The 16,339-nt window shown below is 45.1% G+C and overlaps 1 protein-coding gene across 1 annotated transcript; it reads left to right on the plus strand.

Moving 5' to 3' along the window:
- The first annotated feature begins 281 nt into the window (after positions 1 to 281).
- smc1b (structural maintenance of chromosomes 1B) lies at positions 282 to 16,276 on the plus strand. Its single transcript, XM_056416165.1, has 25 exons — positions 282 to 390; positions 723 to 911; positions 1,437 to 1,549; positions 2,173 to 2,376; positions 5,179 to 5,417; positions 5,634 to 5,892; positions 6,789 to 6,929; positions 7,467 to 7,549; positions 7,684 to 7,891; positions 8,715 to 8,900; positions 9,041 to 9,232; positions 10,213 to 10,359; positions 10,645 to 10,782; positions 10,906 to 11,022; positions 11,118 to 11,224; positions 11,613 to 11,754; positions 11,911 to 12,056; positions 12,483 to 12,636; positions 12,899 to 12,997; positions 13,105 to 13,261; positions 13,407 to 13,561; positions 14,145 to 14,296; positions 15,037 to 15,106; positions 16,006 to 16,116; positions 16,199 to 16,276. Exons 1-25 carry the CDS (start codon positions 282 to 284, stop codon positions 16,274 to 16,276), a joined length of 3,696 nt encoding a protein of 1,231 aa, XP_056272140.1.
- Positions 16,277 to 16,339: the final 63 nt, after the last annotated feature.

Genomic DNA, 16,339 nt, shown 5'->3' on the forward strand with positions numbered 1-16,339 from the left:
ACTTGAAGTATATTTCAATAATTATATTTGTATACTTGTACTTGTAACAGAGCATTTATACAGTGTTATTCCTCAATTAACACATTAGAGTAAGGATTACATTACGATTAGTTTGATGTGTAACTGTGACTAAATATAGTAACGTCACAACAACTGATCTGGAATCAGCTAAAAACATGTTTCTCCATCTAAAAGGGGAAGTTGCGCTTCCCGCCACTGAACTTCGCCCCCTCGCACTTTAAACCAGCCGAGTAACTTGCTGCCACTAAAGTGGACTTAAAATGGGCTATCTCAAACAAATTGATATTGAAAACTTCAAGTCATGGCGGGGGAAAAACGTCATCGGTCCGTTCGTGCGATTTAATTGCATAATTGGGACAAATGGTTCTGGTAAGTGAACTTTTTATGTCAATGTAGGTTAAATATCGAGCGAGCTAACGTTAGCTTCCGATGCTAATGGCGCGTCAGCTCATTAGTTGAGTTAATATTAAAGTTGTCAGCTGAAATACAACGGTGAACCTTTTTTTTGTATATTAATCTTCTTTTAGCTAAATTCATAATTGACTGAATAGAAGTGTTTGTTTGGGTAAAACATGTAATTGTGTTTTTGCTAACCTTATATTAAGGCTAGCTTAGCAACCGAAGCTAAAACACCAACCAATAAGTGCGTAACGGCTCCTTTAAAAGCCAACGGCTAAAACCCCCGCACACACACACACTAGGCAAGTCCAACGTGATGGACGCCCTGAGCTTCGCCATGGGGGAGCGGGTCGCCTCCCTGCGGGTGAATCACCTTCGGGACCTGGTCCACGGAGCCCACATCGGGCGGCCGGTCCGGGACGCGGTCCGCGTCGCCCTGCGGTGCTGCGACCACGAGGACCGGGAGACCGTCTTCTCCCGGAGCGTCAACGGTATTCAGCTTAGTATTATTTATTGTTGAGTAGTTAACCTGTTGAGAAAGCGTTGGTGCTTCAATGGCAGGGCAGTTTGGCAACAAAACAAAAAAAAAAAAATATATATATATGTAATATACTCAAAACACATCTTTTCCGACTATATCTGGATTGAAACACAGATTAGCACTTCAGTGGCACTTAAATGGCTTTATGGTACTTTTATAGTTCGACTATGTTGAGGAAATGTTACTTTCTGTATTCTTGTTCTTAGTTTGTACTCTAGGTTGATGCTCTTATTGTAAGTCGCTTTGGATAAAAGCGTCTGCTAAATGACATGTAATGTAATTATATTCTCGTAGATACAATTACTCCATATATGTATTGTCTATGTTAGGTAGATTACAGGTCTGCACAATTCAGTTATTTATAGTTTTATTCTATTAACATGTCTTCCCTGCTGCTCCCAGTATTGTCAACTAGCGATAAGGACGGTAGTTTAATCCTTTAGTCTCTTATAACTCCCTTTCCTGTGTTTTGTAGGCGACTCCTCCGAGTATTGCATCAATGGCGCTCATGTGACCCTGACCAAATACATCGAGGAGTTGGAGAAGATCGGCATTGTGACCAAAGCTCGAAACTGTGTGGTGTTCCAGGTAAAACACTGTTATAAACACGGGTTGTAAACATCGGCGTAGGCCCACACAAAAACATGCTGTGGTGTAGAATAGACAGATGAGCAGATGTACTCATTGTATTAATGCTTTCCTGCTATAAAAAAAACCTTGTTATGGGCACTAAAGCACAAAAATACATGATTGAAAGATATCGAGGCCGGATACAGGACACCTCAGTACATATTACACATAGTACTACATTATGGAGGACAGAGATAGAGACAGAAATATAGATATTTACTTTATTAATCCAGCAAGGGGACATTGTTTCGCTACAGCAGCATTTATAGATACAAGTAAAGTAATATTAAATATGAATAATGGTCAATATAACAAAAACAATTTAATAATATGAAATTAACTAACAAAACAATAGTGCAAAGATCTCACCAAACAACAGTGTTACAGTATATACACAGTACACACACAGTCCATATTTGAAGTTAAATTATGTAATTTATTAAACCTGTAGGGTATCAATCATATGGAATCCCAAACGCACTAATTTCTGTTAAAGACTTATGTAGGGACTTATTACTATTATAACGCCTGGTAGTAATAATGCCTTAAAAACAAGTCGTGTTCATTATTCTCACCACCAGGGGGCGGTGGAGTCCATAGCTCTGAAGAACCCAAAGGAGAGGACCAAGATGTTCGAGTGGATCAGTCAGTCGAGAGAGTGCGCTGCAGAGTATGAGATGAAGAAGAAGGCCCTGCTGAAGGCGAAAGAGGATACACAGTTCCACTTCAACAAGAAGAGGTCTGCTACCGTCGAGAGGAAACTGGTTTCACACGAGAAAATAGAGGTAAAGCCACACCCAGCCACGGTGGCTTGTTCCCCAAATCCCCAACGTCAACACACATGCAGTTATTTTAGACAAATAGAGCAGATGGCTTTTATTCATTTCCCAATCTGGAGGACACGGTGCGACTATGAAACGGTCCCTTGTGCTGCTGTTTCTGCTTCCAGAATGAGGGGCTTTAACTTTCTCTCCGAAAACAACACAAAGGGTCTCAACAAATAGAAAAACTCCTCACAGAAGGTCTTTCAGTTCACTAGAGGTGAACACGAAACAAAACGAGGTCGTTCGTCCGACCAAGGATCAAGTCAAAAGAGTCTAGCTGTTTTTACATACTGCTCTCATATAGGTGATAGTCATTTGGGATAACAGCATACATCTTTGGACAGTCGTTCCTCAAAGCAGGCAGAGAGACTTTTTTTTTGGAGTAGTGTGGCCCCTAAAATAAAAAAATGTTAGGCGCAAAAAAAAAAATTTTCACATCCTATTCTTGCAGTCGATATTGAGTGAGAGTGATCAGCAGCTGCTGCTGGCTGCCCATGCACATCCACACACACGGCGGTAAGCACTCACTCACACCACCCCCCCCCCCCTCCCCCCTCTCTCTCGCCTCCCCAAATTTTTCTCTATTCTCTAAAAAGGAAAAGCAGTATAAAACAGTAAAAATTTTTTTTCATTTTTTTTTTGTATTACTGATACATAATATGACAATATATAATTATGCCTCTTTTGCCAACATATTTTAAGAAAAAACATACCTTGAGCTGTGTATGTTTGCACTTCGATGTCCAAAACATTTGTTGGTTTCTAGAGATGCACCGATCAGGTTTTTGGTGCCGATCATCACTCACTGAAGTCTCTATCTACCGATCATATAATACCGATCATTGATTGAATGATTCTTTTTATTTATTTGTTGTAGCATATTGCTGACTGGAGGATGGAATATAACATATATAAAAAAAAAAACACAAAATTAAAGATTTTTTTAATTTCTTTAAACATTTAGGACTTTTGAAAAAATTATAATTGATTGATTGTTTTTGTTTGATTGATTGTTGTTGTAGGATTTCAGATATGGTGCACATTTCATCATTCATTTCCTGGGAAAAACTGATACTAAATCTATATACATTTTTCTTAACATACTTTTGACTAACTTATAAACTGTAAAATGTTCTAATGTTAGCATAATTTAAGCTAAATCTCAGAAACGATCTCTAAAGATACAAAAATCAGTTCATTGTTTACTTTATATATGTTATGTATGATTTGTGTATATTCTTATTTTGATAAACGGATGTTGTTTTCGTTCTTTACGCTAACTTTGCAAAACCGGATGTTGTGTCAACTTTCCTTCTTATACTAAATCTCAAAAAACCTCGCCCGCTCCCAATCGTTTACGTAGCATCAGTCTATAGGGTAGGGTGAGACACTGAGTCGACCCTGAGAGTCAGATTCAGATTCGGGGCCGACGGGGGGTGGTGAGATCCCCTCTGATCTCTCTCTCTCTGACCTCGCGCCAGCCATGTCATTTGTCTCCTGCGCCTGCGCCTCATTTCACCCCCACACCCCACACACAGCCCAGCCTTTCTTCTTCTTCTTCTTCTTTTCTTCTTCTTCTTCTGGAGTTAATGTAAAGGTGGACCAAGTCAGGCATTACCGCTAACTATAGTGGTGGGTAGGTGTAGAACAACAAAAGCAACAACAAAAAACAAAACAAAAAAAAAAAAAAAAAAAAAAAAAAAAAAAGTCGATGGTTGATGAAAAATGTGAAAATGTAAATACTGTGTCTAATTTTTTTTGCAAATGTCGACCATTTAGTAAAGGCTGAACCCCTGTCAAACCAGTTCATAGTGTTGAACTACACACAACAAGTGATGGAGGTAGTTGTGGAAAAACCTGTGCTGTCAGATTGTCCTGACCCCCCACCCCCCTGACCCTGGACACTCCCCCCTCCTCCATGAGGACCCCCTGGGGGGTCCCACCCAAGCCCCACCGCCACAGACCACCCACCGACGAAGGCGGCGGGGGGCCCCGGGCCGGAACTCACTGACCACACCCCTGACCCACTGACTCCCACCACCTTCCTCTCTCCTCCTCCTCTCTCTCCTCTTCCTCCTCCCCCTCCCTTCCCTCCTCTCCTCTCTCCCTCCTCCCCTCCCTCCTCCCTCCTCCTTCTCTCACTTCACTTCAACACCACACTACACCCACACACCCAAACACTTACACCATTATTTGTGTTGTTGTTGTGTCATGTGTTGTGTTGTTTTGTGTTGTGTTGATTGAAAGTTGTTGTTGTTCAAAAAAAAAAAAAAAAAAAAAAAAAAAAAAATTCCTGGCAATAAAACTGTTCTGATTCTTTTCTGTTTTTGAAGTTCTGATTTTTTTTTATTTATTTATTCAATTATTTTTTTATTATTTCAAAAATATTAATATGATATGATAATTTGATATTTGATGAAACATAAGTAAAATTATAAAATAAAAATTCACATTTTATCATCAATACCAAAATCAATGAACATAAGCAAATAAAAATAAAAAATAAAAAAAAAATAAAAATAAAAAAAAAAAAAAAAAAAAAAAAAAATAATTGTGTAGAGGCTTTGTTTGATGTGAGAGCATCAACCGTTATCAACTTGGCTCTTGATTTATTTGAATGTTCTTGTTGTGATGCTTTATTCTCACCTCCATTCTGGGACGTGGCCCAAGCGTTCTCCATTGAGGTTCATAATAATGATCTATTCAGCATCAACTGAACTGTGGCCTTAGTTTCTCTTTATCAATTCATTCACACTTTACCAGGCCCAGAAGTACCAGACGCTGGTGGACGACCTTCACCAAAACCGCCTGCAGCTGAGCCTGTCTGAGCTCTTCTGGAACGAAAAGTGCATCAACGTTCTGAGCGACATCCTGAGGGAGAAGCAGCTGGCTGCAGCTGCAAAGAACAGCACACTGGGGAAGGAGGAGCAGGCGGTCAAAACCTTCAAGAAGGAACATGGACGTCTCACCAGAGAGCAGCAGCACATAGAGAAGGAGATCCGGTTTGTGTGGATTTAATATTGAACCAGTACATCAGAAACGACCCTAAAGTATAGCTAACGGATAAACTTCCCTCATCAGCTGTTTTTCGATGCAGGGATGTGTTTGAGAAGTCTCCAGTTTAGCCCGAATGGATCTGGCATATATGTTGTATGGATTGGTGGTCTGTGCCAACGACTTGAATGAACTCTTAAGTCCCATCTCCCTCTGCCACCCAGTGCCCAGGAGCACGTCCTGTCCCAGTGTCGATCCCAGTACATCAAAGCCAAAGTGAACGCCTCCCATCACACAAAGAAGGCGGGGGAGGTCCGCGATGCCCTGAGGAAGAGCCAGAAGCTGATCGCGATTAAAGAGCAGGAGCTAGCGGAAGAGCGGCAGGAGATCTTTGAACTGGAGAGCACCTGGAGGAACTACGAGAAGCAGCAGCAGAAGAAGGGAGCCTCGCTGAGGAGAGACATCGAGCTGGATGAGCATCAGGTGGGGGTTTTGTTCTTGTGCATTTATCTTGAACAGAAAGTTAAATATCCACAACATAAACTTTATCTGGTTTAATCTAATCCATCCACCAAAGCTTGTCTTGCATATAAATGCATATTAAACAGCCACGAATCAGAGATTGTAAATCAATGTTTGGTTTATTAAAATGAACCACATAACCGAACTGCAGACACCGTTAGATCACAAGAGAAAAAAACAATGACAGTTTCATGAATTCCGTAATGTATATTTTGTATTCAAGTCTTTCTTTGGATGACTAATGGCGTCCCATCGATGACTAATGGCATCCCATTCAGCTGTAAGTCCTGCTTGGCTAAGAGGGCACACATGTGCATCGGGTGATGGTCAATAACACAGGGTTCGTACGGTCATGGAAAACCTGGAAAAGTCATGGAATTTTAATACGCTTATTTTCAGGCCTGGAAAAGTCATTGAAAAAAATAAAATCTCAAAAGTTTTGGAAAAGTCACGGAAACTTGTTATATTCATATCTTCATTTACGCAGTATGAACATATGAATATGAGAAATGTCCATGACTTTTCCCAAAATGTTATGTTTTGGAATTCTCATTAGTTGGTTTTAAATACTACATTTTACTTTACTAGATTTTCTCACTTGGTCATGTATTCACCGAGATTTCACAAAATGTTTGGTCATGGAAACTTGGTTTGAAGTCCTGGAAATCCATGAGGTCAACATGCGTCTGAACCCTGATAACATCATTATTGTGTTTAAATATAATCTTGTAAAATGTCGTTTTTTTTGCAATAAACAAAAACAAGTATACAAACGGTATTAAAAGGAATGCTTGAAATTCCCTGGTGTTGTTCCCGCTAAATCTCAAGTACCGTGACTCCTTTGTTTCCCGCTCCAGCTGGAGCGATACAAAGAGCTGAAGGAAATGGCCCGGAGGCAGGGGGCGGTCCTCAACCAGCAGGCAGAGCGGCTGCACTGGGAGGTGAGAGCGGACAGCGAGAAGATGGCTTTCGACCAGCGCCGCAAGAAGGAAGTGGAGGTACCGCCAGTGGCACACGTCCCGTTACTGTCGCTCTGTTTTTGGTCTCCTGAGGGAAATGTCCGGCCGTCTTCCGCTCGGTGTCCAGCAGGTTGTGTCAGGGTTCAGGTCATGGAAAACCTGGAAAAGTCATGGAATTTTAAAATGGTCATTTCCAGGCCTGGAAAAGTCATGGGGGAAAAACTTAAATCATAAAAGTTTTGGAAAAGTCATGGAAATTTGTTATAATCACATGTTCATTTACGCCGAGTTTGAAATAATGAATATATTTTTTAAAGAAAGACGCTCAAAATATAAGCCGGCGTCCGCAATCAATACGCAACATTTTCTACATTTTTCATGTCTCCCGAGATTTCAGTTTGGTCATGGAAATTTGGTTAAAAGTCATGGAAAACCATTGGTCAAAATGTGTAAGAACCCTGTTGTGTGCAGCGGGGTTTTTGGTCCTTTTTATCCTGAAATCACCTGTCGGAATAAATCAAAACCCAACAATAATTACCGTCGCTTTAGTTTCTCTTTGAATGTGGTCCGCTGTAGGTCACCATCAGGAGCAACCAGACTCAGCTGGAAGACTTGGTACGCAGAGCAGAGAAGCTGGAAGAGTACACCAAGACCTGCACGTACGTCAGGGAGCTGTGGATGGAACTTTACGCTTATTTATCGACGACGCGTCGTACACTCCCCGAACTCGAGAGGTAAACACCCCGGATGGAAATCCCAGCAAACGTTACAGAGTCACTGGGGGGCGTTTCAGGTCGTCCCTCGAAGAGTACCGTCGGCTGGAGGAGAGCCTCGGCGCGGAGCTGCAGCGAGGCCGCCAGCGCAGCGAGGAGCTGAAGGAGGAGCTGGGCCAGGTGATGGAGGAGCTGGGCAACGCCCACCTGGACAGCCAGGAGAGCCGATGCCAGCAGCGACGCAACGAGCTGCTGGACCGGCTGCGCAGTCGCTTCCCAGAAACGGTGGTAAGAGACAGACGAGCACACGGAGAGAGAGAGTAGAGATGACAGGCCGGAGAAAAAGAAGAAGAAAACTAAACTAGAACGGGCACTCGGTAGAGCGCATACCTTCGCATATCACAAGATTGGGCATTGAATTATGAACATGTTGGCATTAGTTGCATGCCAATTGGATAGAAATTGACCGCGCTATGGTAAAAAGAAGATGTTGACCTTTTCATGACCTTGACCTTTGACCCGATCAAATCTAATCAAATGGTCCCCGGATAATAACCAATCCCACCAAATTTCATGCGATTCGGTTTAATACTTTTTGAGTTATGCGAGTAACACGCATACAAATAAATAAATAAATACACGGCGATCAAAACATAACCTTCTGCATTTTCAATGCGAAGGTAATAAGTCTATCTCACACAATTCAGTTCAAGATCAGCGCCTTGGAGACTCCTTCATATCGTACACCTCTCACGCTCAGTTCAGTTTCCCCGGGAGATGGTAATGAATCCCTTCATATAATCTCTATAAATCAAAATACTTTTTTTCCCTTCAAGCGTCGTTAAAATTTACAGCGGCTATAAATCCACACGCGAGTCGTTTGTAATGCAGATCTTAATCATTTCAAGTCCCTTGTCTGTCTTCAAGCTGAACTCATAATGTCTAGCTGCTGCTTTCGAGAGCATTCATATAGTATTATGGTTTAACCTTGTGGAGCACATCATTGTTTATAAATATCAGTGAATATTCACTATTTGTGAGGTTCATAAAGCCTTTAACTTTCTCCGTGGAAATGACTCTTAAACCGTTTCTTCATATTTTTCTGTCCCAGTTTGGTCGCCTGTCCGACTTGTGCAGCCCCGTCCATAAGAAGTACCAGCTGGCTGTCATCAAGGTGTTTGGCCGCTTCATGAACGCCATCGTGGTGTCCACAGAGAAAGTGGCTCGTGACTGCATCTCGTTCATCAAGGAAGAGGGAGCCGAGCGCGAGACCTTCCTGCCCATCGACTACCTGGACGTACGTAATTATTTCTTTAGACGGCTGAAAATGCACCAAAAAAAATAGTTTAGAAGGTGATGTGTGTTTTTCCCCCCAGTACAAACATTCAGTATAAACACAGCGTATGTGATAGCCGTCCCAACCTTGCATGTGCCCAGGTGAGTCCCCTGAACGAGCGGCTGAGGGAGGTGCCCGGCGCCAAGATGGTGGTCGACGTCGTGCAGGTCAACAACGCCAGCGGCTCCGCTCAGCTCAGGAAGGTGGTGCAGTTCGTCTGCGGCAACGCGCTGGTGTGCGAGACCATCAAAGAAGCGCGGACCGTGGCCTTTGACGGACCCGTGCGCCTCAAGGTAAGCCCTCTGGGGTTAAGTATTCAGGTGAGCAGAGTGTGGAGACGAAGGTATTCACCACGATATGAGAGAGATTAATCCGATCAAATGAAAGGCAAGAAGCACGAGACACAAAGTCAATGGTCGCTCTGAATATGAGCAACCCGTCGGTTACTGTTGGGGCTCAGGATGAACAGAAGATGGAACACATTGCCGTGTTTCAGCGTCGCAGCTGAGAATTCAATTCAATTCAGTTTATTTGTATAGCCCAATTTCACAAATTACAAATGTGTCTCAGAGTGTTTTACAATCTGTACACATAGACATCCCTGCCCTTTGACCTCACATCGGATCAGGAAAAACTCCCAAATAACCCTTCAGGTGGAAAAAAGGGAAGAAACCTTCAGGAGAGCAACAGAGGAGGATCCCTCTCCAGGATGGACAGGACAATAGATGTAATGTGTACAGAAGGACAGATTTAGAGTTAAAATACATTCAATGAATGTGACAGAGTATGAATAGTTCATAGTAGGCATATTCCACGATGGAGACCTCCACGATCCATCAGGCAGATGGAGGTAGAGAGGAGGAGTAGGCGGAGTCTCAACAGTGGGCGGAGTCTCAACAGGGCAGTGGCGTTGTTGGTAGCAAGAATGATGTCCGTTGAATTTATTTGCATGAGCTGCAGTAGCTTGCAACAATTGGACATTTCCGTCTGGAAAGGGGAAATCAAATGGAAATTGTGTCGGAACCCGAATGCAGCGTTACAGAACGGTGTATGTTGTCTCTCACGGCTTCATCCAGTAGTTGTTCCAATATAAAATACATTATGCCGGTTCAAATAACAAATGATGCAGGTGAAAAGGTCAACAGATAATTACTCGAAAGAGGCATCAGTACGAATCTCCCAAAATCCAAACCGGCTTCTCTTAACATCACCACCCGCAGCCCCGAATCTGCTCCCCGCCTGAAGTGTTGCTAACCCGATGTGTGCCCGGTAGACGGTGGCGCTGGACGGGACGCTGTTCACCAAGGCCGGCGTGATCTCCGGAGGCTCCAGTTCCCTCCGGACCAAAGCCCGGTGCTGGGACGAGAAGGACATGCTGCGGCTGAAGGCGCGCAAGGACCAGCTGATGGCAGAGATGCGCGTAAGTCATGAGGAGGAGGAGGAGGAGGAGGATGCTCTACGACATGTCACATATTTCGGCTAATCGTACCATGTAAAGGTTTATTTGACGTAAATTGCTTAGGTTCATGTCCTGCCCTGTGACACATGACTCAACACTGTTTGTGTTATTGCTATACATCATGTCGTAAACATACTGTGTATTGATGGCTGGATTATATTGTCAAGAACCGGACTCACAGACGGGCTGATCACCTTTCAGGCGTCATTAACTCACAGGTACCTTTGACTCCCCGTGTCTCGGCAGGATTTGATGAAGCTGAAGCGGAAGGACTCTGACCTGAAGCAGACGGTGGCTCAGGCTCAGGGCGCTCAGACCCGCCTCAAATACTCCAACGCAGACAGGGATAACATTCAGAAGAAAAACATCCCTCACTGCCACGCGGTAAGGGGAGGGCCTCACGACCGACACCGCGTTCTTAGGCCGGCGGGTCACGAGATGTACAACGCGTGGTACCGGGTGGTCGGGACGCGGGAAGCTAAACGTGTCCCGCCGTCTGGCTTTCAGGAGATTTCTCGTCTGGAGAGCGAACTGACAAACCTGGACTCTCAGATCCGGATGCAGCAGGAGAGCGTGGAGTTGAAGGAGGCGGAGATGAAGAGCCTCAGAGACCAGATCGACCAGGTACTGCACCTCAGCGACAGCCAATCCGACCTGGCCGTGGTGTATCTCCATCACCTTGTCTTTCGTGATACTTTACATTGAATGTGGCGTTTTAGATCGAGGACACGGTGTTTTTTGACTTCTGCGCCGAGATCGGCGTCGACCGCATCGGAGAATACGAGCAGGAGCACCTGAAGCAGCAGACGGAGCTCGACAGGAAGCGGTAGGAGAACCCACGCGGCGCCATCTTCATCACGTGAACCTTCACCAGCCAATCCCCGATGAGCTCGGAGTGGAAAGCAGAATTAATCAGATCTTTGATTACCAAACGATCGCAAAACACAAGACGTAGTTTTGTTTTCCATCGATCTCCTTCTTTGTGTTTAATTTCCCGGGACATCGACAAACATCTGTCTGAGACTCACTCAATAATAATGCATTTCAATGCATAACGTGAGATTACTATTTCATGGGTTGTTTATTCTTTATTCTTTTAAGCGACGCACAGACTCGATTAAAGAGATTTAGCGCTTGTGTTACCTCAAATAAATTTTTTTTTTTAAGACGTTGAGTTTCACTCCATAAACACTGCGACGTGGCTCTCTTCTCAGGCTGGAGTTTGAGAGTCAGTGCACCCGCTTGAACGCACGGCTGGAGTACGAACAAGAGCAGCTGACACAGCAGAAAAATAACCTCCGAAAGATGGAGGAAACCATCGACAAGGGGGAGAAAACCATGGCCGAGCAGAGGGAGGTAGTCGACTCAACCAACCGTCGGACGGGTCAAATGGGTCCAGAAGGACGGCTTGAATTATTCCTCCTGAGTTTGGGGACGTTTCAGTTTGCTGGTGTGAAATAAAGACTTTTTCAACCCTCATGTTTCCACCCCTCCCCCCTTCCTCCCCTCAAGGATGAGGAGAAGCTGCTGTCAGCGGTGGAGGACGGTCAGAACAAACAGCTGGAGCTGAACGACCAGCTGCTGTCGAAGAAGAGCCAGGTGGCCGCTGCCAAAGCGGAGCTGGACCAGAAGACCCAGAGCCTCAAGGAGACCAACAAGTAACCCCGGCACTGCCGACCGCGTCACTAACGGCTCGTTTTCTATCGCTAATCCATCTATCCATTAGAGCGGCACGAAACACAATGTAAACAACGGTTATATTAATATGAACATAAATGAATATGAACTCGGACGTCTTTGTCGTGCGAGAACGTCAACGTGGCCAAAGGGTTCTGGCTCTCTTCTGGGAAACGATGTTTTGGAAGTCGCTTGAAAGAGGATGTGGCAATAAGACTCGAGGATGAGACGATATGACTGAATTCAAAATCAATTAAACTCATAGGATCCGTCTCTGCTCTCTATTCCTGGCGGTGGAGAGATGTTCTGCCATCATCCCTCGCCTCCAGGGCCAGATAACATTTCGATCTACTCTCTGGCTTTTGAGTGTTTCTCTCTCTTCCCCCAATCCGCCCCCCCACTCACAGAGAGCTGGCGAAGCTTCAGCGGGAGGTGATGTCCGCCGAGTCGGCCCTGGAGCAGAAGCGCCTGTTCAGGCACAACATGCTGCTGGCCTGCAAGATCCAGAGTCTGCCCATCGCGCTGCTGTCGGGGAACCTGGATGAAGTCAGCCAGGTGCAGGTAAGTCACCGTTCTTTTCTCTTTTGCGATAACCATTACGACGCCCGCAGCTTTCGGGGGGGAAAAAGCACCAGACGTTAATTTAAAGTTTGAATCATCAGATTTTGTAATAAAAGAAGCGTCAGAAACCTGCTCACACTGGAGTAATAATGTCTGAGACCACTGCTGGTTTTTGAGAGACAGAAAAAAAAAGTAATAAAGTGACTTGACGCGCTTTTGGCGTCGGTCGAACCCGACGGCGGATTTTCTCTCCGCTGTGCAGCTGGAGACTGAATCAGAAAGCACGTCGACCACCTTGACCATCTTCGAGAGAGAGGCGGGACTCGTCATCGACTACTCTGACCTGGACGCAGAACTCAGGGTCAGGACATCAAGCCTCATCGTCATAACCTCCTCTCACTGTCGTCTGTTCCTGTGAAACACATCTATATGACGTGTGTGTGTGTGTGTGTGTGTGTGTGTGTACAGGGTCTGGAGATGGAGAAGGAGGCGGAGGCCTTCTTGGAGAGGCTGAGGGAGTCCCTCTCCTCCGTAGAGGGAGTGCTGCATCGCACCACGGTGCCAAACCTGAAGGCTCTGGCCAAGATGAGGGAGGTGAAGGATATGCTACAGGGCGTCACCGACGGTACGGTCTCGACGTTAATGAATGTTTTATACGTCAAACATCTCCTCTACAAGATCCGTCTAAATGCTATAAGACTTAAGTTGCAGCGCGATAGCTAAAGGACCCGTAACTGCCGAGTCACCGGTGTTTCCCGTCCCTCGCTCAGCGTTCGATGCCAGCACCCAAGCTGCCAGAAAATGCAGCCGGGAGTTCGAGCAAGTCAAAGACCGGCGCCTGGACCTCTTCAACCGGTGCTTCGAACACGTGTGTGTCGTGATCGATCAGATCTATAAAAGAATCTGCAGGAACAACAGCGCCCAGGTGAGGCGGCGCAACCTCAACCACACACACATACACACACGCACACACACACACTCGGCGTTCTCTGGTTTCATTGGGTTTATTTTTGGTTGTTGAGTCGTTTTTCTTCTCCTCCCCCACATGCATGTTTGTTTAAAAGTACTTTTTAATGTACTCAGCTTAACCGTAAAATGCAGACTATAAATTCACATCTATTTAATAAAAATAAAAAAGTAGTATTAAATCTTAAACAAGACACCGCCGCTAATTAATCGGTAGAAACTCTCGAAACGACCTCCGGTAATAAACGGTTCAGCAGGGGAAGTGCGTGTTCTCGTGCATTCAGCGTGTTTATTTCTGGGGATGAAAATAAATCCCCCAAATCAACCGCACCCTTATTTTAGCCTCGCGGGTCAAAGTTGAGGAGAAAATAAGTAAAAAAGGATCATCTTATAACCCACTTTTTTTTTACTGAACCAACCCGTCGGGTTTCTGTGCTCTCCAGATGTGATTTACTCCACATTACAGTATTACAAGTAAAACTACACATAGTTCTCTTTACCACCTGGACTTGAATGACGAGATCCTGCCATTTGTGTCGCAGGCCATCCTGAGCCCTGAGAACCCAGACGAGCCGTACCTCGGAGGCATCAACTACAACTGCGTGGCGCCGGGGAAACGCTTCATGTCCATGGACAACCTGTCCGGGGGAGAGAAGGCCATCGCCGCCCTCGCCCTGGTGTTTGCCATCCACAGGTGACCCGCTCACGTCAGACTAGACCATACAAATACAAGACAGGAGATTACGTCATGTGCTCCCCCATCCAAGAGTTCCTTGGTGATGTTTTTCCGATCCGAGGGTCCCAAGGACAGAGGAGGTGGAGCACTGTACAGATCGCAACGCCCTCAGAGGCACATTAGTGATTTATTATATTGGGCAAATGCATTCAAATGACATTATAATAGGGGAAACTGTGCTTGGTGTAGAAGCATCAACTCAAGGTACAAAATATTGCACATGAAAAGCACCAAATAACAATTAATAAATCTGTACTGACGGATTGAATCGCCAAGATCCTATTTCCCCCAAATCATTTAACGAAATCTGTAAGCTGGACAGCTGGATAATTACGTCTCTCAGCTATAAAGAAAAGAAAAGAGAGCAAAAAATAATGAGCACAGCTGTTGACACGCCACGAAACATCTTTCAGAAACTTTTCCAGGGGGAAACACCGGCAGACTCTGGGTGCTTAACTCGTAACGGCTAGTTTTTAAACTGATGAATGGACTATTAAAGTAGAGGCTCGATCCTCTCCTCGTTCACACCCATTAACTTTATGCAGAGACACTGGGAATCTCTCCTTAGGAAATGAACTGCATCTCCTCTTTTCTAATACTTATGTTAGTTTTTAATGGCCGTGGCTCCAACATGTGACCCACGAACTCTGGGTCGCCGAGTCCGTACACTTTAACCCGGTTTGTGTTTTCTCCTTCAGCTTCCGTCCTGCTCCCTTCTTCATCTTGGACGAGGTGGATGCAGCGCTGGACAACACGAACATAAGCAAGGTGCGGCTCCCTCTGCGTCCCAGGGTTTACAATCAATGTCTCCAATGGAGCTGAAACAATGCAAAACGAGCCATGTACTATGCAAGTTATGCATTCATAAGAAATGCTAATATGCTTTGATTCCTTGCTCTCCAATGTGAGGATTTGCTTTGTCTATTTGGTGGAATACTTTTGAGTTTTGGACCATTCCTCGGACAGTGTAGAACATCTTGAGGTTGAGTTGAGGCTGGCCTCCTGCAGCTCTCCTCGACGCCAGAGGAGCACGACTAATGCAACGCTTCACACGCGCCACAGTCGCTGGTTTTAAACATCTGGATGCTCCGGCGGCAAATCTACTGGAACCGCCGTATTGTCTTCCTTTGCAAACACTCCCATCGGCGACATGTTGCTCATAGTTTAGCCTTTAAATCCGGCGTTTGACAAAGGGGCGTGCCAACAGCCAATAGAACGCCCTCTTTACGAGGATAGATTTTTCAAAAGCCTGAAAATCGAGCCAAGAGGATGTGCAATGATCTAGTTTGATCTCAGCTCGATAAAGAAAAACCTGCCGAGCTCCTTTTAAGGAGAATTGCGGCGGCCGTTATACACTTTTTCTGACATTTCATATTGTAAAAGATAAATAAATAGATTACATCAACGAACAAATGAGCTGATAACACAAATAAACCACATTATTCATACCCACACATTGATATGAACTGCTGCGTTGTTTCGTCTGGGCACAGTTGTACCTTTGTGTTCTTTGGACTTCCAGAATAACAAAACCTGCAGACAGAAGGCTTGAAAAGAGTTTTCCTCTTAACGTTATTTGTGTTGTGCACAGCATCATGACGCACAAACCCACTGCACAGGAACGCTGCCTCATTTCTTGCGTCCCTCCGTGTCTTGTCGGCGTCCAGGTGACCAGCTTCATCAGAGAGGAGTCCCAGGAGAACATGCAGATCATCGTCATCTCCCTGAAGGAGGAGTTCTTCTCCAAGGCCGACGCTCTGCTGGGAGTCTACTCCGACGTAACGCTTATCACACAACAAGATGAGGGAGAAGTCGTTGGCGTCTCCGCGTTGTGACGATGCGGCGCTCTCTCCTTCGCAGTTTGAAGAATGCATGTGCAGCCGCATGCTGACCCTGGACCTGCGCCCCTACCCTCTGGCCGTGGAGGACAGCGACTAGACGGGACTGGTGTAGCGCGGAAGCCCCTCGTACGTACGTCTCTCTCACTTCCCTTCTTCGTCC

The sequence above is a fragment of the Pseudoliparis swirei genome, chromosome 6 (assembly GCF_029220125.1).
Source record: "Pseudoliparis swirei isolate HS2019 ecotype Mariana Trench chromosome 6, NWPU_hadal_v1, whole genome shotgun sequence".
Classification (NCBI taxonomy): domain Eukaryota; kingdom Metazoa; phylum Chordata; class Actinopteri; order Perciformes; family Liparidae; genus Pseudoliparis; species Pseudoliparis swirei.

Coding starts and splice junctions, on each gene's coding strand:
- smc1b (XM_056416165.1), top strand. CDS start 282: ATGGGCTATCTCAAACAAATTGATATTGAAAACTTCAAGTCATGGCGG. Junction 391..722: donor AATTGGGACAAATGGTTCTG/GTAAGTGAACTT, acceptor CACACACACTAG/GCAAGTCCAACGTGATGGAC. Junction 912..1,436: donor CTTCTCCCGGAGCGTCAACG/GTATTCAGCTTA, acceptor TGTGTTTTGTAG/GCGACTCCTCCGAGTATTGC.